Source organism: Triticum urartu, chromosome 6A (genome assembly GCF_056163025.1).
Source record: "Triticum urartu cultivar PI428250 chromosome 6A, HENAU_Tu73, whole genome shotgun sequence".
Taxonomy (NCBI): Eukaryota; Viridiplantae; Streptophyta; class Magnoliopsida; order Poales; family Poaceae; genus Triticum; species Triticum urartu.
The window spans coordinates 64112084-64133794 of record NC_141878.1 but is presented as its reverse complement, the minus strand read 5'-3'; the positions used below and the strand labels follow the sequence as shown (position 1 = coordinate 64133794).

Genomic DNA, 21711 nt, shown 5'->3' with positions numbered 1-21711 from the left:
CATCGACAAATTTTGGTTTTTCTTATCATTGTGCTCTCGTATTGCTGGGAGTTGTTAACTTTATAGTATGTTTTTTTTTCAATTGTTTGGATTGCTTACCACATGTGTTATGTGGCTGATAGCATCTGTAATTAGCTGATGTATATGTCCGTAGTTCCTCTATCTGAATTTCTTAAGCTTTTAACTATGATAATAACTGAGTCCTAAGCTAAGAAATTTAAGGTTGGAGGTCTTCGGTACCAAATATTAACTCACTCCACTTCCTAAATCTTACCGAATGAAGTGTAGTACCTGGCGAATATGTTTTAGTGGCTGTCGTGTCAACGCTGTTACTGAACGCTCGAGCATAGTTATTCCTCTTTCAAAGCTATAATGATATGATGCAACAGCCGATGAAAGCTACATTGTCCTTACAAGGAAGGAAAATCTTTTGTCAAAGTCTTCCTCACGTGATCAAATGTAAAGAAAAAAAATATTGCAAGGGAAATGTAGTTACTTGTTAAATCAGCAGAATTGGCCATTTTGCAAAACTTAGCTGCCAATTCGTTTTCAATACAGAAAAGAGATGATTGTTTGCGGTGAGAAGTACAATTTTGCAAATACATTCCCCTTGTTGCTTTCGTTGCCCCCAAAATGGTGAGTTATATCGCACACCCTACCTTCTGTACATCACACCAGCCAAAAGTTATTTACTCACCCCAGCCAACCCAAACAGAAAGACCCTAGTACGGTTAGCGCAAAACAAGAGATCTCTACTAACCTAGAGATATATATACGCCCCAGCTGATTCAAATGTTACAGTGTTGTCCACACCCAGCTATCTTGGAACTCTCAGAGGCTTGCCCGAGGCGCCTGTATCGCAACGCTCAGCTGTCGAATGCTGTTGCTCCTCCAGGAAACCATACACCCGCGAGCGGAACTTCTGGGCCAAATCGGCGAGATCATTCGCCATCTGAGGGTTTAGCTGCCTCAAGGGGTACTTGCTCCTCTGGGGCAGCCGGTTCGCGATGTCGATTGTCAACCCCGCGCACCGCTTGCTCCCCATCAGCACCTCCAGGGTTGGCTTTGAAAACATGGCGTGCGAGGCTAGTCGGTTTAGAAGGATCAGAACTTCTCTCATCAGCAAATACCTGCGTTGAAAAATTATTATTTGCATCAAATGCAAATAGGGAAGCACAGGAAACTCTCATGTTTACGTTGTTCAAGAACACAAAAACATGTAATCTATGATAAAATTACAGATTATTATCTTGCAACAACTGTTCAGATTTGCCATACAGCCCACACTTTATGTGCTTGAACAGTTGGGCAAAGCAATATACAACTAATCTTCAGGTGGGCTCAAGCTCCCTAACAAAGAAATACAACTATGCATCCAAACTTCAATGAATTATTCCTTATAGTAATGTATCTTAGGACAATAAGTTAGCCTCCTGATCTATTATTTGTGCAACTATTTTACAACATTTTAAAAATACTGAATGAACAAAAAGGTACTCCTTCCGTCCCATAATATAAGATGTTATTACATCCAATATGGCGAATGATATGATGGGAACAAAGGGAGTAGCTTCAAAGTTGATGGTCAACTCAAGAATAACATCTTATATTATGGGACAGAGGGAGTAGCTTCAAAGTTGCCAGTAAATAGCACATACTCCCTCCGTTCCGTATTACTTGTCGTAGGTATGGATGTATCTAGGTGTATTTTAGTTCTAGATACATCCATTTCTGCGACGAGTAATTTGGAACGGAGGGAGTACATTCATGCTTAGATCCAACAAACTGAGGGAAAAAAATGCTCAGTTCAGGATGGAGAAGTTTGAAGAATACCTTTCATTCAATAGCTCATGTACCTCGGTTGAAAAATCAACTTTGCATTCCATCTGTGAAGCAAGGACTTCCATGGTCAACTCAAGAAAACTAGCACCGTGGGCAGTCACTGAACCAAGAAGCACTTCATATCCCAATTTGCCACTAGAAGCTATGTACGCTAATAGATTCACAACTAGCCGACAAAGCTTGAGCTCCTGAAAAACATCAGCTTTCTTTAGTTGATAATAAAATTTGGAAATACAAATGCTACACTATTTAGCTATGATGAACTTCTATTGTTGCAATCAAAGCTTAAAACTTTGGAGGAAATATTATGCTCATGCAGCAATGTTTTTAGCATGGCAGGGGAAAGAACCCATTACTCTCTTTTTAGGGTGCATTTGATTGAGGGGAGCCAGAGATATCCACTTTTTGGGTGCCGCCGACTGTTTGGATATCTGCTGGATGAGGGCAACCACCCTTTGCTTGCACGGGTCCCGTGAGTGCAGGTGAGGATGTACCCCCAAGGCCCGTCTGAAGTGCCCCCCCCCCCCCCTCGTAAAAATAACTGCATCCTAGTGCTTGAACTACTGTACATTCAGTCACGTGAATTGCTTGTATAACATGGGCTAATCTCACCACATCTTCACAATAGGTCATCACAACCCAATGTTTATCCACATCCGTCCGACCAAACAAAAAAAATGGCTCATCCCCCTGACCCAACCGAACAAAAAAGGGACATCATCATCCACGTAGACTTGGATATCCCCAACTCAACCTGGGAATGGGGCGGCTCATTTGGGTATTTCCGTGCGGGATGCTGATTGGTTTCACTCTGGTTGGGCTATGATGGACAGAAAACGCTAAATGGATGGGGCGGTGCGGGTGTAGCACAAAAGTGGTCTGGATTGGGGTGGTGCGGGCAGGGTCCGAATGGAGAGGCCATGGGTTTGACCCACATGAGTACAGCCGCTCCAGGCCAATAGCCACCAGCCGCAGACTCTCTACTTCTATGGGGTTTCCATGGCTGCCGCTATGCACCGCCGCCGCTGCCATCATAACGTGATGCCGCCAGCATCGTCCTCCATGCACCCCGCCGGCACCGCTTCAAGTTCTCACTCTCCGCCATTGATTTGAGCGGCGTGACATGCCAAGCCATCACATGAGAAACGGCCGAATCAAGAGCTGGCAATCCATGCGAACACCACACCGGTTTCTTGACGTTTGCAACCACGGCCACACCAAGAGGTGGATGGAGCTGAGAAACTTCAGTTCCATACGGCACGACCATACCAAGACGTCGTGCAGATTGGATAGCTTCAACCACGGGCTTGTATGGTTTGAGGAATCGGGTTCAACCGAAAAGTTTGGAACAGTTTGGTGTGGGTTGAATGGAAGTTTCCCATGGTCTGATGTGGGTTGGATTCTGCAAATTGTTCTGCAGACTGGTTTGACTTGGATCTTTGACTTTGTGTGAGTGCATTGGCTTGGATTCGGTGTGGGTTTCAAACAATTCCCAGGCTGATCCCCAACCCATCCCTCTTTGACCTCAAACAAAACACACCCTTAAATCAAAGGTTCCAACCTATAAATGCTACAGACAATAAGTTAAAGCTAAATATGTTTATGCAGAGTCCTGACTGAATCACTAAAGAACAAATGAACATACCAGAGAAGTTGTTGCTTCACAAGTCAAACATTCAGACAAGTCCTTAAGAACTGAGTTTATAGCTTGTTGTGGTTCGTTTTCACATCCAACAGTTTCCATCAGTTCAGAACCATCTTTACCTCCACTGCAAAGCATCTTCAGCATCACAGGGCCTAACAGCAAGGCAGAAACAGGTATTAGTTTGCAGTTACTGGGCACAGGGAAATCAAAATAACAGCAACAAAAAATGTTTGTGTGTCCCAGTACATCTAGTATACCAAGAGGAACGAACGTGGCCAAAATAGCATTTCTTTTTGGAGCACGTGTTTTTTTAACAGAGTGAACAGTTAGCAGAAAATATCTGTAACTTGGAGAATTGTATAGAATCCTTGCGAGCACCATATTTACGTTTAAAGGTCCGTGCATTGTCATACATAGGCAATTATTTTTAATATGCAAAATGAACCCACAGTTTTAGGCTTTTAACACCACGACAGCATAAGTCCACAACAGAATACCTCCAGAAGACCACGATATGACTCGACGCAAGTTTCTCCATGACCAAAAGTTATACATGACAGTAGACCATCGATAAATACAATTTACATTAAAACTTGAGCACTGCATCAGTTTTTTTCAAATAAAATGGAAGAACTATATGATGCTAAGTTGCAATAGAGATACAGCAACCAACTTAATTTATGAGAGATGTCACACGCAATTATGTACACGATGTGTGTTTGGAATAAGCCAGTTAGGCAGCAGGAAGTTCAGGAAATTGACGAGGGTCCAAAACACTTCTATCATGCATTTAATACAAGTTTGTGATTGTCCAAGCATTTATGTAATTATTTCCCCCTAAAATAGCTAGCAAATTCAAGGGATATGGTGTCAGGCAACTAACTATTCTGCAGAAGGCACAGTGGAGCATTCAACTGACAAGAATAGTGCTCCATATGCAACATATTATGTTCTTAAATATGGAAGATAGAATATCTAAGCACAAGAACTTACAGTTCAAAAGCAAGAAAAGTAGATGCACCGAATGCTTCTTTACGAGCAATGCATTCTCTTTCTGCAGCAACTGATGCAAGCTTTCCATTACAGAAATAAAGCCAAATCTGAAAGTAGCAGCATAGTATATTAGGCGTCAGCATTGGTAATTTCAACCAATTTAAGAAAAATAAAGATTCTTCACATGTTTGCTTACTTTTCACGCTCCCCTTTGGAATCACTGGTCCTTACAATGAGAATCATTATGGATAATGCATCAACACGAATACCCTCTTCTGAATATTTTAGCGCAATTTGTAGCACTCCAGTGAAGAATGGAGTCCAGAATGTACAAGGAAGAAACATATTTCCAATGTGAAGTCCATCTTCCTCTTGGTCAGGCGTATTCAGCAAAGCAGAACTGTGTTCTTGATTGTTCCTCTCCATTTCCATGTTATTGTCAACATATGTCTCAATAGAAACATTGTTCCTGAGGTTACACTGAGGAAAATCGTATTAAAGTTCATAAGCATTACAGCCTACCATTATAAAGAAGTGAAATAAAGTAATCATACAATCTGCAGTTGTTACTTTATTAGTGCCTATTTTCAAAAACTGCACTTGGTAGAATCTATAAAAAGGAAAATATCCAGGCAAACAACCCTTTTGCTGAAAACTCTGCAGAAACCATGTGTACAAGTTTTAGAAGGAAAAAAAACTAAGAAGTTCCATATGTAGATGAGTTTTTTTTTTGACACTTTAGGTGAGGTGAAGTCATATAAACCTGAAACTTTTCAAGTTCAAACTGATTTGCATTTGAAAGCTAGAAAAAATAAGTCAGCATTGAGTAGTGTTCATTTTACATTTGAAAGCTAGTTCCCAAATGCGCTGGAGAACAACGTATCTTGGTCCTGGATGACACTTTCTCCATTTCGTTGATATTGATAACAAAGTATCTTGACCTCGTTTCTTTTTCTTGTCATTTGACTTCATGGAATGGAGTTCTTCTCATGATAGTCACACAAGAGAAAGGAACAAATGAAGCAAATGATTGACCTATCATATATCATCCAAAGAAAACCTTCAAACTAGTAGGTTCGGGCTGAAGCAGTGGAAGAAGAGCAGGAAGTGTACTCCTCCTGGGACTTGGACTCGCATAACTACTAGCAATCATACCTATTATCGACGGAGTATTAACCTTAGCAGCGCAAAACCGGTGTTGGACAGTGGACTACCTCGTGAAACGAGGGCTGGATCATCCTGAGACACGCCTCCTTTGCGACCAGGAAGGACAAACAATTTTGCACCTGCTGTCAGAATGCACCTTCACCCAGCAGGTCTGGCATTTAGCTTTGGCCAGACATGGACTTCATGGCATGACCCTCCACCCAGTGCGGTGATTGGTTTTTTGAGTGGTTCTGAGTGCGGCAGAGTGCGCTGGTCATGACAAGCTGAAGGCACTTGGCCACTCAACGTCTTCATGATTTGAAGGCTCTGGAGAATGCACAATTCCTGCATGCTCGACAAAGTATTGTCATGCTACCAGGAGCAGGTAGACTCCATTTGGGTGGAAGGAGGGCCATGGAAATTGGCAGGCGCAAAGATACTGAGAAGGGTACCCCTGCTCACGATACCCCCTGGTGTCTCTTAGGTCTGGGAAATAGCTGTAGCTCTAGCTGTAGTTCTGTTCCTTAGGATATATTTTTCTTTGCTTTTGCTGTTTTCTTTAGGTAGGCCTACGTGTTTTCGTTTCTGGTTGGGTTTTCTTTTGGTGTTCAGCTGTCATTTGTGTCATTTTGATGCCTTCTTTCTATAGTTGTTAATGTGTTACTATGGCTACTGGTTAACATTATCTAGGTTGAACATTTGACAACCCAAAAGGCATCCTTGCCCCTCACACAAAAGCAAAGAAAAGGCCACTGGATCATTAGAGAAAGATAACATTGATACTGAATATGGTAAAAATGGCTGTTCTGCAGTTCCCTTGTCTTAATTACTATTTTCTTTTAACATTTGTTTAGTCTTCCAAAGATACAGACAAATTGCTAACCACATAACAGCCATCCTGGGAATCCTGGCAACAAGAAATGTATTCAATGAAGTAAGGCATACCTTTGGTTAGACCTGGTTCCATGAGTGAGCAAGTTCTGCAAGATGCTATGCAATATCCGCAGCACTCTACCAACAATAACAGCCTGAAAAGAAAGGGAACAGGTAAATACATGGATAAACCAGCTGGCCAGTTGAAGTCCAAAAGTCGTAACTAAAAAAATGATTGCTTCACTTCGACATACATAGCAAAAGCTAAGAGGGTCTAATGACTATGCACTACAGAAGAGAAAACAATCATGATGTGTCATAGTTACCATTCTTCAAATCAGTAGAAACTGTATATCCAATCGAACAGACTCTACCTACAGATGCGTAGTTGCATAAGCAATCTATATAGCTATTAACACTAGCATTTTCCAGAGCCTACATAATGTCAACTGGTCAGCCTTTTATTCTTCAACTAAGCAACAAGCAAGCGAAGAGGAATAGAGGTGCTCAGAACTTATGTTCTTGGCTGGCTAGGATTTTTACACCCAAAACATGGCTGGAAATTGGTCAAAGGTAACCCTGTGTTCATTGGTAATTACAGAAAATCAATCATTTTCCTCCCCCAAAGGAATTACAAACAACACAGAGAACACCATTTTGCAATCATTCAAGTCGAATTAATCAACTATGTTAAAAATCATTAATAACCTAATTAGTACTCCCTCCGTCCCAAAGTAATTGTCATTGATTTAGTACAAAGTTGTATCAACTTTGTACTAAATCAGCGACACTTTGGGACGGAGGAGGTATTAGCTTATATGGAGTGCTTAGAGCTATTTCTTTTCCGATGCCAGTGAAGAAGCACAACAGATAGTCACACAAACAACAATGAAATGACTAAGTAAGCAAGCGTTGCTATGGAGATAAAGCAGGATAGTTGGTTCTCACATTACCGACAACACACAGATTTAGCAATGCTTCAAGAAGCGTCTGTATAGGTATGGTGTCACTATTCATCTGCAGAAACAAAATAAACCAGTTGGACATATGAGATGTTATTTAAAAAAAAATACTCCCTTCGTTACAGAATGTACCACGTAGTTGTCTTGGCTCTAAGTACTATATTCAGTGCATGCATGGAGGAATAAAACATAAAGCTGGATATTTGCTAGGTATATGGGGTATTGGGGGACAACACACTTATTTTGCATTGGGCTGTGAACAAAAACAATACAAAACTACCTTTTTTCAGAGGAACTAACTGGATTAGAAGGCAATATAGAAAGACAAGCTAACAGTAGCATTCTAGCTGTGAGAAGAAATAGCAACCTGTATTCCTATGAGGTCATAGGACGGTACATATGCACGTACAGGTGTGGTGGAAATCCCTTATACAACGAAGATGCTACACAACTAACGTAAAACAATTATACATGTGTCTAACACTAGCTACAGCATAAACAGAAAATGGGTGAGTGCGGTGTTCCCAATATAAATGGTGCATTATTCTGGTGGAAACAAATCGTGTATCACTCTGTCCTATCGCAAGGCAAATAAATTGTAAGCATTGTATAACAGATTTTAGCATTGAAAATAAAGTTGAAAAGCAAAGTAGAGTTCCAATCTTGAATGCATACTTAGTGCGAGCTGCAACAGAGAAAAAGGAATTGAAAGTTTTGTTTTTACATGACCATCACCTTGACAATAGTATCATATACTTCCGAAATAGCATTATTCATGGAGGAGCTCGCTTCAGTAGAGTTTTCACACTTGTCTGGCAATCTCGCAGATTGGAAAAGTGTCAACATTTCTTCTGAGCAAGAAGCAAGGATCTTCGAGATCAAACTCCTCCCTAACATACTGTTAGCTGGCCTGCCCCAGATTGCACATAGGTTGCTAGAGATGTTATTCATTAATACTTTCTTGCGCTCAAGATGTCCACTGCTCAGTGGAAGATCTGTTTGGACTCCTTTAGTCTTAATGTCCTTAGATTTGTTCCTTTCTAATTCAGCGTGGGCGCTTTCCTACCATTGACAGCAGAACTGATCATTAATGAAATTTGTTTCGACAATATAATAAAGAACAATACAAATAAGCTAGGCATAGTACCTCCAAAGATACTCTCTTCGTGGATGTCCAACAAGAACCTCTGGCATGCAAAGCCTCATTTGCAGGGGTATGGCAAGGCTGATCAATATCCATCTCCTTGCTAGAAATATCTCTGCTACACCAAAAAAATAAAATCTAATGTTAATAGCATCAAGCATGCACCCAAATGCAGTATGGATGTCATGTGAACCAAGTACAGTTTCAAAAAAGCATTCACTACCATCGAAGCTGGTTCAAGGCCAGTTAGTTATATTTACAGAATGTCATGTGAACCAAGTACAGTTTCAAAAAAGCATTCCCTACCATCGAAGCTGGTTCAAGGCCAGTTAGTTATATTTACAGAAGTTCACACAGAAAACATGTGTTACATCAGTTGAAGAGAATAGTACTTACACATTTGCCTTCTTAAGATTATGAATCTCTGCTTCTTTGGCCTCGATTTCAAGGTCTTTCTCTTTCATGCCTTTCTTCAGCTCAACGTGCTCGTTTTTCTGCATGATTGATTTGCAAGTAAATATGCGAGTCAAATTCAACACTAGCCTAGCTGCCATGAACTTGCAGCAGTCCACATCCCAGGGTAGGATCAAACAGGATCAAAACGCACCAAGCTCGAATCAGTTACAACACAGCATGGGCATTGATGAATGGTAAAACTAGTACTGCTACTATATGAACCAATAACAATAAGCTGGCAGTGAGATGCGCACCAAGTCATTCATCTGCTTCAAGGTACGCTCCAGCTCCCTCTGCAACATCCAGTGGGATCACAAGCATTGTCAGATCACAAAAAGGCAGCGCAGTGATGAAAGCACTATGTATGGCTGTCTCACCCTGAGCTCCTCGGCCGACTTGCTCTCTTTCTCCTTGGCCGCCCTAGGGAGCCTCCCCCTGGGCGGCACGGCCTTGACGCGTTCACCATGGGCCTGGGTCGGCGCCCTGGCATCCCTCTCCCTTGGCGCGCCCCTGGGCCGGTCGGGTCCCACCGCCCCTGTGATCTGGCAGTCGCTGTCCTCGGCCGCCGCCGACGAGGAGGGGCGCTGGGAGAACTCCCGCGGAGGAGAGAAGCCGCCGCCGCAGCCGCTGTCCGGGACGCGCTGGGAGAGCTCCCTGGGAGGCGAGAAGTGGACGGGCGCGCGGGGCGCGGAGGCGGGGACGTGGGAGGGGTGCGCGAAGGGGGAGGCGGCGGCGGCAGGCTGGTAGAAGGGAGAAGCGGGTGCGGCGAATGCATTTGGCGCGGCGGGGACGCGGGGGAGCGGAGCGGCAGATGCGGCGGAGGACGAAGGAGGGTACGAGGCGGCGGGGACGCGGGGGAGGGGAGCGGCAAACGCGGCGGAGGAGGGAGGAGGGCACGAGGCGGCGGAGGGCGGCGCGTGGTGCTGGGTGGCGGTGGCCGGGTCGGGAGCGGGGGTGGCGGTGCTAGGGTTGCGGGAGGCGGAGTTCTCCTCGGCCTCGCGGCAGATGTTGTCGAGGGACTGTTGGTTCGCCTCCCACCAACCGTCGTCGAAGATGTCGCCGCCGCCGTCGCCGTCCATCCCCGCGGGCGCCTCGACTCGCCTCGCCTCCCCTCGCGGCGGCGGAAGGAAGCGGTAGGCGAGGGTGGTGGGGGGTGGGGGCTGGACACTGGGGTTTGGGAGGCAGATGACGCGCCCTCCTGGGGTTTTCGGTCGTGCTATATGTCTACGTCTCCCACACACAAAATGAGGGAAACACTCTCTCAACAGGCAAATTCGCCCAACGAATCCACGTAACCTTCTTTTCAAATCACGGTACAAACGCAGACGTTCACATACACTCACCCCTACAACGCACGCAGTATCCATATGAGCAGGAACATACACGAAGAGAAAAAAAGGGAGCAGAAATTTGCGCGATTTTTCACGGTGAGAAGTGCACCCATAATGATCTCTCTTTTCAAGCACAAGCACAGGAGTGAGTTCCGCGGTAGCAGCGACAGCATCGCCATTGTCAGGTCGATAAGAGACAGAAAAAAAGGAAGAATCATCTGATTGTGTGTGTGTGTGGCAGATCGGGGTCGCCAAGTTTGTTTGTTACAAGAATCATCAATCATCACGAGCTATGTAAGTAGAGTGGTAGAGGCCGCATGCGTCATCAGTCAGGGCTCCTTCTGGTGGCTGCCGCCGTTGGTGTCGCCCCGTTCGTTCATGTCGGGGACCGAGTCGCCACCGCCGGTCTCCCCTAGCTTGGCCTGCAGCAGGTGCCAACACCACCGTTTAGTCAAGCTCCCTTCATCTTTTTTATCCGTTTGGGCAAAATTCATGTGGGAAAAGCATATGGAAAGAAAAGGCATATAACCAGGGAGGCAGGGACAATGTGAGGTTTATTTAGCTACCTTGAGAGAGGTGTTCTTCGAAAGGAGCTCCTCGTATTCCTTTTTGATCCGGTCGAGCTCGATCCTGAGGGACGAGTTCTCTGACTTCAAAGCCTCAGCCCGCTGCCCGAGCTCTTCACACTCGGCCTGGAAATACCATGTTTTTTTTATAAAAAAAAGCAACTGGCGATTCCATGTGTACAGCTAGTATGGCATCGGTTTTACATCATACCTGCTTGCGCAGCCGGGACCTTCGCGCGGATTCCCGGTTGGACAGCTTCCTCTTCTGCTTCTTCAGTTCCCTTTCATCCTGAATATTTATTGCCAAGAATACAATTGTTATTACCTGTCCTACATTGATACATGGAGAGAATGGCGGAATGCTATAAAAATTAACTCCAAAGGATGGTATCATGCACACATGGTAGGATCGGCTATAGCTTTCCTATCAACCTCAGTTCTGAACTGAATGGGGAAAAAAAGGTCCACCAGAAGGTTTTGTTCAGTGGACTGTAGATATGTTCTGGTATAACTGTCTTGTCAAGAACTACACTTGGGCACAATAATTAACACATCAAACTGGTTTCACATTGAACAACGAAAAGATATCTCCAAATACAGCCGAAGTTCAAAAATGAAACAAAATGCCATCAAAAGGTTTGGCTTGGTGGGTGGCAGTAACATAATGTATGACTAAAAACTAAAGTATAAGTAGCACGGTTGCATAGCAACTTTGGTTCAGTGGACTCTAGCAGTGCAAATGTATGGTCAAGCACTACACAGCCAGAAATGATTACATACCAAACTAGAAGCCCTCCCTTCTCGGAGAAAAACATTCTGGTAACATAGCAGGACATGCCAGTCTTCAAAGGTAAGATCTTAGTCTAACGTTTGTGCAGAAAGTAAGGCAAGACAGAGCATGTGCCAAGGACTTTACCCATTGCTCTCCTCGAGCTGAACCAGACGGTGCTTTGCCACGCATTGCAGGAACAGGTGAAGAGCCAGTTGCACCCCAGTAGTCCATCCCTATGTTCAAGTTTGTCGCAGGACCAGCAACTCCTCCTATCACTGCACCTGATTGTACTGGAACCAACGGCATGGGTTTATTAAATGTTCCATGCGATGATGAATGAGATACGCCATTCTGAGCACTGCCTGCATCACCGAATGTACCCTCCATCTTATGCAAAGAAATGTGCAAGTCCACTTTATCTATCATAAAACTATAAATAAGCCCTCAAATGCCTACCATTTTCATTTACATCATTCTCCTTTGAATGTGAATCCTGTTGCAACAAAATTAGTCCACAAGTCAAGAGAAAGTTGAAACTTAAACCAAATAAAAGATATGATGTGCAGAGTAATATCAAAATATCAAACTCACGTTTTGAGAATTGGCATCACTTCCTTCACTCTCACTATCACTTCCGCTTTCACTGCAGGTTGAAGGTACCCTATAATTAGTTGTTCTGGAACTAAAGAAACTTGTAATTACCACACATTGCTAACAAAACCTGTTGGACGTAACCCCATTGGCAGATGGACCAGATGTTTTGCCAGGCTCATTTTTCCCTGAAATTATGAACAGAGATCAAAACCTGATTCCCAAGCTTAAAATAACCTTAACACTGATCTTGGACAAGACTTACCATTTGTTTCTGCAGCACCTGGTGCAGCTCCCTGAGCTCCCTGAAAGACATGTCAAAATTTGCATGAACTAGTGACAATCAGAAGAAAAAGAAGAACCAAAGAGATTATTACTTACAGCAGGTTCAAGATTTCCATTTGTTTGCATAGGATAATGAAATGGATGCACACCCTGTACAAGTAATTATTGATTCGTACGAGCATGTCAGTAAAATTGGATGCATATGGTGTGCGAATAGGAAGATAGCTTTGTAGATTACACTTGTCGGGTACAAAAGTTCATACAGGAGTAGTCGGGTGGGCATATACTGTTCCTGGTGGATACATCATATAGGGGGGTGGTGGTGTCCCGTAAGGTGGCACCATGTGCTGCAATTAACAGGTCCATATTTTTAGGTTTACATACAAAAAGCACATGCCTACATATAAACATGATTTTACAGTTAATGCAAACCGCCACCTGCCTAACTTTCACCCCTTTCTTCCTCTTACAGAATTGTTTATCGCTAAGTAAATAATATTGGGGAGACCTTTTTTAATAATATCGAGAAGAGAAACACATGTAATAAGAACTATAAATGGTCCATCAACAAAGCAGGAAAGATCCCATATTCAAGCTGAGGCAGACATCAACTGAGGTAGGATCAGATGATCAGTCCCTAATAATAGAGACCGAGATTTCAAACAGCACAAATTCATACTTTGCCGGTCTTGCTCTAAGCTGAACAGGGATTTATGAGGAAAAGGGACAAAGTTTCCTATAGAGGGCACCTGAGCTCCCCACATGTATGGATGAGCCTGGCCTGCAGCAACAGGAGGGGGGAAAAACCCATGTGGTGGCATCGCTGGGTAGCCCTGCCAAGATTTACAAGATAATAAAGTCAATGACAACACTAAATAACATAATTAATTCAGTAAAATAAAAGCACATCCATCTCATTGGTAAAAAAATCATAGAATAACCTGAAAGCCGGGCCATTCAGGGTAAACTGGAGCTGTAGTGCCAGAGGTAGTAGCTGGAGGTTGCTCCTGAGAATAGGAAAGTAAGAAACCAAAATGGGATTAGTAAAAAGAGAATGTTTATGACAACAGAAACAGGGAATTTGTATTTTGATCCAGCAAGGTATTTCCTTCCGTCAGCATAAGGAAACTAGCGTAGGTAACTAGAACTGAAGTACCCAAAATAGCTTTCGGTAATGCAGTCCATGCTGTTAAATGTTGGTTCAAAATAATGGCGATTAGACTGACAAGCTGTGGGATCGAGTTTTAACAAACACCTCTATTTTGTTAGAGCTCTATAAGTCAAAATTTTATCACGTAACTAGAATTTTTGGCGCTCCCGTACAGGCCATTAAACGCAAAACCCACCGCAAAATTCCTGCCAGAATGAACTAATCAAACTAAACAGTACCATCATCAATTCCATTTTATTCCCTTGGAAAACTCCAATTCTTTTATAACCCTAACCTTAGCTCCATTAATCATCTATCTCCTTGCCATGTGGGCCATGCCTGTCAGTTTTTGTGGTTAGTTCCATGAAAGAGAGAATTTGTGTGGTAAAGGTTGGGGTATTGCGTGACTGGTGCCCCAGATTGGGTTCCTTGGTAGTTACTAAAAAGGTAAGAGGTCTATCAGTGCCACTGCTGAACAGATCTATGCACTTCAATTACAAAAACAAGATTTGCAAGGCATCAACGTTCTTGAGCCAGCCAAACCATGATAATCTGAGTAGTAAAGAAATGTGCACTTCTTCTGCTATAATTTTTTAATATACAATACTTACACAAAGTGTCCTCTAATTTGGGTGTAAAACAAAGTTACTGTCGTCTTAATAATCATCATTCTAAGTACCATTAGGTGCTTGAGACACATCCAAACTATATACACAGAAACACGGGAAGGAGCACGAAAAAAAAAACAATCAATTTATCTTTTCGAGCAAATGGTCAGACCAAACTAAGCACCACAAGACAATCCATTCATTCGAAAAGATGAAGATGCGGCGCAATCAGGCACCTGTTCTGGTGGCTTCGAAGCCTTAGGCGGCGTGCTAGGATCGTTGCTCCCCATCGGATTAACCAGCAGAGCTTCCGGACGACCAGCTCCACCAATCACTCCATATCAAAACCAGTACACCGACAACTCTGGGTGGCAGGAAGACCTAGAGCTGCAACAGGAAGGAAATCATACATTGTAGCAGCAAGTAAAGAGCAAGTTTTATCATGATAGGAGCGAAAGGTTCGAGAATTTCGCAGGCAGGGCAAGATTCCACTGGCCAATCGAGCAGTAAGCTAGAGCGATAACAAGGAAATCACACTGAAACTCAAGAGAGAACTCCAAGGCGCATTACGCAACACCTCAAGGATCCACACCAGCTAAAAATTCTGACGAACCGCCGAACCCTATCTAACTAACCCTAGCCGATTCGGACGCAGAGCCGGAGCCACGTCCATCCGGCGCACGGTTCCAAACCCCCCAGAGATCAGAAATCCGCGGGTCCCTCGTCCAATGCGAGTGATGCGCCACGTAACCCTTCCGAGTGTTTCAAAATTTACCAGCAGGCCTCACCGGGCTCGGGCTTGGGGCGCGAGCGACTCGCCGGAGATTCGAGGGCCGGCGCGACGCGACGCCGGCGAGGGCACGGCCACCCACACGAGCAGAGGAGCGGCCCTCGCCGAGACCAGCAAATGCGCGGCGGCGGGGGAGGGAGGGATGGGGGGTGGAGGAGGGATTGGGAGGGAGGGAGGGAGGGATCGAGGAAGAAGAGATGGAAGCTCCGCGGGGGGCGATTGCGTGGACCGGGTTCACGGCGGACGGCGGGCAGGAGGACGCGGGGACGGGCCGCTGGCGCGCGGGGCCCGCGGTCCAGGCGGGCGGTGATTGGTGGGCCGGGTCCACGGGCGGATATGGCGTGAGCAAGAGCAGCAACTGGCTGGGTAGATGGATGGATAGGCCGGGAGTGGCCCACTTGGATGGATGCTGCGGCGGCAACAACCGTCGCCGGCGCCATGCTGGCCTGCCCATATCCTCTCCCTCACTCTCTTTCTCTCAACTAGGAGTAATTAATCATTTCTTTGTGATGAATTGTGAGGCCATGTCATATCAATTATGAATCCTTAATAATGCAAAAGGATGGAGATAAAACTATTTTCTAAAAGCAACTTGGGGAATGGGTGAGGGTTATAAGAGTGGAAACCGAAGAAAAAAAAAGGAAGTATGACTGCGGTGTCATGGATTGTCGAATCTTATAATCAAAGCACGTGGGATTTTGCGAAATTATCGCCCCGGCGGCAGACGGCAGTGGATATATGAAAGTTATGTCCTGGTCGGGTTGTCAAGAAATCAGGGTCTAAGGTTTAGGAGGATTATATTTCACATGAGTTTTTCCACTGTGAAGGGATGGAGATAAATTTAGATTTTTATAAGAGCAACTTGTTGAATGAGTGAGGGTCCTAAGAGTGTGGAATAAAGCAAAGAAAAAAGGATGTATGATTGCGGTGTCATGGTTTGTTGGACCTTAAATAGAGGAATTCACAAAATCATTGCTGCTTAAGGTCGCATTCATCACACCCCTTTATTCTTGAGGATCATCGCACTGGCGACGACGAATGCATGAAAGCAATGCAGGGGTCTCGATGAATCAGGGTTTAAGGTCTAGGATTATATTTGATAGGATTTTTTTTTGTTGACTAAAACTCATTGGAAAGACCCTTCTTTTGCTGTTTCTACTGTACAATCAAAACAAACAATGCTTCAAGCTCAGGGATGTATAAAATTCAAATCAACATCACATTACAGTCCCATCAGTGAAATCAAATAACAGTGCGACAAAAGAAAGCTTTGTGGTCGTAGGTAGTGGCAGTCTATGTTGCAAATACGATTATCACACAAAGTTGATCACGTAAACAAAATCATCATAAATTCATAATCCACCATTACGGATCCTAGATGGCAAAAAAATAAATAGACCGAGAACAGCAGGCAAGAAAAGGGATCTCGCACAAAGTCATCAGCCCTTCAGTTCAAGGGTTTAGTTGGTTGCTCTATTTTGAAAGTACACGTCCCCCCCTTTAATAATTCAGCTTTGTCTGCTTTCCTCTCACTGCTCAACAATGTACAGCTACTAATAGTGGTACAAGGGATCTGATCAGCCATGAAACCAGGCCTGATCCCAACACACTCAACTGAGAATGGTGCAAACCAGATCCACTCCTCGGAGGCTCCAGACGGTGAGGGGCACAAGGTAAAGCTCCTTTGCTCCTTGGGCCGGAGGGGGAGTGGATGACAGTTCTCGAGGCGGCAGCCGAAGGCACACTACAACCCAGGCTTGCGTTTACACCTTCACACCCACTGGAGCTGCCCTTGGTGCTCCACGCAATGGCGGATGTCGCCGTCGACGGCGATCGTTTGCTTCCTCATCGCTAGAGCGGTTGGTCTCGTGTTGTATTTCACCTGGAACCTTCCAGCTGGGCTCGCGTCGTTGTTGTTCGAGCTTTCGGGGAGGACCTCGTCCAAGAACTCGTCGGCGACGTCGCCATCTTCGTCAATCCTTAACCTCCTTGTATACCACCGGAAGCCCTGGTTGGATGAAGATATGGCATGAATAAATTTGTATTCAAACAACACAATGGAAACAGCAAAATCTCAGGCAGTTTACAACAATCACAGGAATTTCACATTTTAGCCATGATACAAAAGAAACATTTTAATGTGTTGATAGCACAATCATCCAAAAAAAAAGAACAATTGATGGGTAACAACTGACATCCTGTATTGCATCACTAGAGGAAACAGTGATGTGTTTTGTCATTTGTTCGTCAAGAGTAGGCAAATAACACCAAATTTGGTAGCTACAGTGTACAGAAAAACCATGGGCTTGTACAACATACAGAATACTCCACATACACTCTTTTTAAGATCTTCCGACCCACCCATGAACCAACCCACAGAGCAAGCACTCACACATGCACGCACATAAAGCTAGTCTAGTGTCCTACAACAGATTTGGTGATCAGTAATCCCTGAATGCTATCTTCAAATTCCTGGCGTTCAATACCACAAATATTTTATGTAACTTGCAGAATAAGGTATATTAGAATAACTGTGGCCCTTGATCCAATGTCAGACCTTGGCAGATAACAAATTATTAAACCACATGTGTGGCCTTTATGCTTAAAATGGACATGATCACTTGAATGACATATGATGCATATCCAAACTCATATTGTAGTAGTTATATCAACCATCAGTAATCGTAGCAGCAGCCAGATTTCCAAGTCCACATCAAACTTTGAAGAAGTGTCTAGGCACCAGCCAGATTTCCAAGTCCACATCAAACTTTGAAGAAGTGTCTAGGCACCACTCAGTGATGGATTTGGGAAATTCTGTACATTATGCATTTGTGTACACTCTGGTGCAAGAAGAGTGCACTCTCCAGGCTAACTCATATCCGCTATCCAATACCATAGACGATCACATAAATTATGCATAACAAAACGGTAATATCGTATTCACAGCAAAAAAACATTTTTAACGAAGAACAGGGGAACAGCTCTATTTGCACTAGGCACTGTAAGGTGCATCTCTATCCTGGGATTGCTGTAGCACATCACCAGTAACTGCTCAAGGATCAAACAAGGGGCGCTCCCAGACTAAACACTACCAAAATCAGAACCAAAAGGTCTAATTCCGCATAACACATTACACATCACATAATCCCAGAGTCAAATCCGATGATAGAGTAGGCTAAATGGTCATACCAGATCTAATCAGACTAACAGGATTCACGTCCCGAAGTGACTCTTAAAAGAGAAATAGGACGACAACGTACTGAAGGACAACAACATACTGAATAGTAAATTGTGCTTTTGAGTTAAATAGACCATAATTGCATAAAAACTATCAACGCTCAGCATTTTTTTTAAACTAACATTGAATACCAAAAAACAAAAACGGGTAAACTCATCCTGAGTTAATTATCCCTTTTGGCCCTTGCCATTATCAAAAAAGTATTGGTGGAGTATCAATTTCACAATTCTTACAGGCACTAGAAAAACACCTAAACCAACAAGTCAACAGCGACCACCAGATGAGCAATTCCATTAGCTAGGACCTAGAGCTGGTAATTTTGAATCACTACTGAACTTGGATAAGTACCAAAAGCAAAAGGACTCGAATTCCAAAAAATGCTTAGCTAAGCTGACATCCAGGCCGCTCATCGAGCAGCCTATGGACAAAGATGCCCTGCAGATGTGTTGTTACTTATGCAGTACAAGCTTCCGTGGCAAGCTCAGTGACTTCTTGGCCATGATCTTAGGCCAGTGCTGGTGCCAATTCTTGCTAAACCAAGATGTGGTCCTGTTTCTAAGCAGGTGCCTATGGAGGCCAGCATGGGCATGGCATCAACACACCCCACTGAAGCAGTCACATCAAGCAGAAGCAGAAGTAAGGGTTTAGAAACAAGAGCAAGTCTGAGGAGCAGGAGTTACTTGCGTGCACATGTGTTCTTTAGGACGTGAAGCCAAAGCTTGGGAAAAAAAGAGTTGTGCAGGCCTCATAGAAAATGTGGACTTCAATTTCAAGAGTCCATTGCCAACTTGGTCCATCACGGTGCTAGAACGCCGTATGAAGAATGCGGAGAACGTGAACAAGAATAAAAATAAGAAGGTTACCGCCAAGGGGAAGGCAACCACAACTACCTAATAGATGCCACTCAGTGCTTTGTGTCATTAGCATAGAATTTGTAGTGGTAGTCCTCGTCAATGGGTTGGTTTCTCGGGATTTCATTTAGTCATTGTGGGCAGTTAGATGATGCTAGTAGCCATGTTTCGTGGGCCTGCATGTATGGTGGGGTGGGGGACAAGGTGCACCTATACAATGGTCAATGGTGCTACGCTCGGAATGTGACCAAGTAGGTGCGGCCGGCGCCCATTGTTTCTCTTTTGATTAGTAGTCTGCAAGCCATGTAAGTGGATGTGTTTGTAACAAAATTTAATCTTTACTTAATGAATGGACAGAGGTCCTGCTGGTATCTCTAAAACATGATAAAGTATGCCTACCAGATTAAAATAAGTATTAAACTAGAAAAAGAAACAGGCAATCAGATGAAACAAGTTAAGCTTGTAGAAGAGTGGCTACATAATTGATTAATAAACATGAGAATTAGAAGAGTGGCTACATAATTGGTTAATAAACATGAGAATTAGAAGAGTGGCTACATAATTGATCAATAACCAAATGAATTTGTACTCTAAAGATATACACCTGCCTTATAATGTTCTAAACAATTGGTATCTCAAACTAAGTTTTGAAGTGATGAAGTCTTATACTTCCTCATGCATCCGACCGATGGCACGATATCCTACCTTCTAATGGAAAATATCTCACTGTACACCCCATGCAAAGCATAATCTATCAGACACATTGTATGGCCCTAAATGAACAACATAAGTTTTAACACGAATTATCCACATTGCTTATTTTTTGGGTGAGCTCCTTTCCAAACCCTCCGCAACAGTCAGGTACAAAGTACACCATCACATGGTAAAGCTCCCCTCTTCTGAGTGACTAGCAAAATATGTTAGCGTTATTTCTTAACCATTGCGGCTTCCCTCTATTGCAGTTGAAAAAGGCATCACTGTGCTAAACCGACTAGCTACGTTGCCCAAATCATGACCAAGAAGGAAACATCTTTTGGCGGTGGACTAAATATGATCTTCACGAAGTTGCATAAGGAACATACACCCACACAACCTGAAACTGATGGGGGAAAAACTGCAGCACCAGGACCAGGAGCTAGTATCCATAGTCGCCTGCCAATACCAAATTCTAAAAACGTACAGCGCACTGCAATTGTCAGAACAGGAGAAAAGGAGAACAGACGCCCTAAAACCTAAAGTTTGCATAAGCACACAAAGCAAACCCACGTCAAGAAGCTAAAAAGCAGTACAAAACTGGCACAGCCGTCAGCCAAGATTGGATTCGTCCAAGGCGCCGCCATCTAATCGCAGTATATGCGATGCTGTGACGGACAAGATCCTCAGAGCCCGAGATTCCCACCATCTGAGCTACTGCTCGAACTCATCAACACAGCAATTCAGCGAGCAATCATACATTTCAAGTAGAGTAGCAGTACAGTAGAAAGATTTTTTTTAAAAGGTAAGAGTTCTACCGAGATCTCATTGAATACAAGACCTACGAGGAGCAGCGGAACTACTGGCAGCACACACGTCACCGCGTAGTACAGGGGGTTGCAATCCGACATACCTGGACGCCGCCGTCTCCAGCGGGGCAGGGGGCCAGCACGGGCCCGGCCGCCGGCCGGTCGACCGGCACGGGCACCTGGACGCTGAATCCGCGCCTAGTAGCGTGCCCGGAGGCGGCCGCCGCCGCGGCGGCAGCGGCCACCTTCTCGTGCGGGACGTCCCCGCCGCCGCCGCCGGCGTCGTGGTGGTGGTCGGCGTCGTCCCTGGAGCCGCCGAACATACCGGCGATCCGGCGGAAGAAGCCCATCGCCGGCAGGATCCCGCGGGAGAGGGGGGGGGGGGGGGGGGGGGGGGGGTTGATCCGACGGCGGCCGAGCGCGAATGTCAATGGTCGGTGGGAGATGGGGATATGCCTCCTTCCTTTCGCTGCTTGGAGTTCTGGCCTGAGACTTTTCACTAGACGTGGGGAAGCAACTTCTCCTCTTCTGGTTCCATAAGTTCAGAATAAACATATTTTGCGAACCAACCCGTGGTTAGATATAGTTATGTTCCTAGCCCATTAGGGTTTAAGTTCTGATGCTTGCGTATGTATTGATGTTAAAAAAATAGACATATTTTTTTGCTTTTATATATTTTGCATCTGATCGATAAAATAATTCGCTATAAATCTGACGTCGGATTTTTAAGAATGGCAGGCCTAACCCTGAAATAATCATGCTTGCTGAAGAAAACTGGCATGCTCATGCAACATAACTCACCATCCTGAATGTCAAATTTGATTTCGACATCAGATTTTCAACATTCCCATAAGATAAAACATTTTTCTGGTTTCTGTGGCTTGATTTTTTTACCTCGATTTCTTATGGCTTGATTGTTTGCCTTCTTCCATCTTTCTCTTTTCATACTACTAATTTCTGCTACAC

The 21711-nt window shown here is 44.3% G+C and overlaps 3 protein-coding genes across 7 annotated transcripts; all 3 read right to left on the bottom strand.

Annotated features, from left to right (window-relative positions):
- Positions 1-492: 492 nt before the first annotated feature.
- Positions 493-10428, bottom strand: SUV2 (protein dimerization). Of its 2 annotated transcripts, none has more exons than XM_048680966.2 (12): positions 9439-10428; positions 9316-9354; positions 9002-9099; positions 8609-8723; positions 8197-8523; positions 7448-7516; positions 6572-6654; positions 4677-4949; positions 4481-4587; positions 3488-3639; positions 1834-2030; positions 493-1130 (listed from the first exon to the last, which is right to left on the bottom strand). In XM_048680966.2, exons 1-12 carry the CDS (start codon positions 10426-10428, stop codon positions 818-820), a joined length of 2763 nt encoding a protein of 920 aa, XP_048536923.2. In that variant the 3' UTR covers positions 493-817. The 2 variants fall into 2 exon arrangements, with proteins under 2 accessions (XP_048536923.2, XP_048536924.2); XM_048680967.2 differs by having other exon boundaries at positions 8609-8720.
- Positions 10429-10496: 68 nt separating this feature from the next.
- LOC125515487 (transcription factor HBP-1a) lies at positions 10497-15545 on the bottom strand. 4 transcript variants are annotated; one of them, XM_048680970.2, is made up of 14 exons: positions 15153-15545; positions 14601-14751; positions 13548-13613; positions 13356-13439; positions 12870-12953; positions 12703-12756; positions 12587-12617; positions 12452-12509; positions 12322-12373; positions 12187-12223; positions 11875-12092; positions 11170-11247; positions 10959-11084; positions 10497-10814 (listed from the first exon to the last, which is right to left on the bottom strand). In XM_048680970.2, exons 2-14 carry the CDS (start codon positions 14652-14654, stop codon positions 10722-10724), a joined length of 1035 nt encoding a protein of 344 aa, XP_048536927.1. In that variant the 5' UTR covers positions 14655-14751; positions 15153-15545; the 3' UTR covers positions 10497-10721. The 4 variants fall into 4 exon arrangements, with proteins under 4 accessions (XP_048536927.1, XP_048536926.1, XP_048536925.1 ...); XM_048680969.2 differs by having other exon boundaries at positions 12587-12626; positions 15140-15543; XM_048680968.2 differs by having other exon boundaries at positions 12587-12626; positions 15153-15543.
- Positions 15546-16477: 932 nt separating this feature from the next.
- Positions 16478-21145, bottom strand: LOC125514450 (phospholipid hydroperoxide glutathione peroxidase). Its single transcript, XM_048679788.2, has 2 exons — positions 20850-21145; positions 16478-17162 (listed from the first exon to the last, which is right to left on the bottom strand). The coding sequence occupies exons 1-2, from the start codon at positions 21093-21095 to the stop codon at positions 16926-16928; spliced, it is 483 nt and encodes a 160-aa protein (XP_048535745.1). The 5' UTR covers positions 21096-21145; the 3' UTR covers positions 16478-16925.
- Between the last annotated feature and the right edge of the window lie 566 nt (positions 21146-21711).

Bases quoted from the DNA above. Each gene is read 5' to 3' on its own strand.
- SUV2 (XM_048680966.2), bottom strand. From the start codon at position 10,428: ATGGATACTGCGTGCGTTGTAGGGGTGAGTGTATGTGAACGTCTGCGT. The intron at 8,524-8,608 runs GTACTATGCCTA...TGTCAATGGTAG, and splicing joins CGAAGAGAGTATCTTTGGAG to GAAAGCGCCCACGCTGAATT. The intron at 7,517-8,196 runs GTGATGGTCATG...TTGTTTCTGCAG, and splicing joins TATATGATACTATTGTCAAG to ATGAATAGTGACACCATACC.
- LOC125515487 (XM_048680969.2), bottom strand. From the start codon at position 14,654: ATGGGGAGCAACGATCCTAGCACGCCGCCTAAGGCTTCGAAGCCACCA. The intron at 13,440-13,547 runs GTTATTCTATGA...AAATCTTGGCAG, and splicing joins CTGAATGGCCCGGCTTTCAG to GGCTACCCAGCGATGCCACC. The intron at 11,085-11,169 runs GTATGATGTAAA...TGGTATTTCCAG, and splicing joins GGTCCCGGCTGCGCAAGCAG to GCCGAGTGTGAAGAGCTCGG.
- LOC125514450 (XM_048679788.2), bottom strand. From the start codon at position 21,095: ATGGGCTTCTTCCGCCGGATCGCCGGTATGTTCGGCGGCTCCAGGGAC. The intron at 17,163-20,849 runs GTATGTCGGATT...TCATCCAACCAG, and splicing joins CTGGAGACGGCGGCGTCCAG to GGCTTCCGGTGGTATACAAG.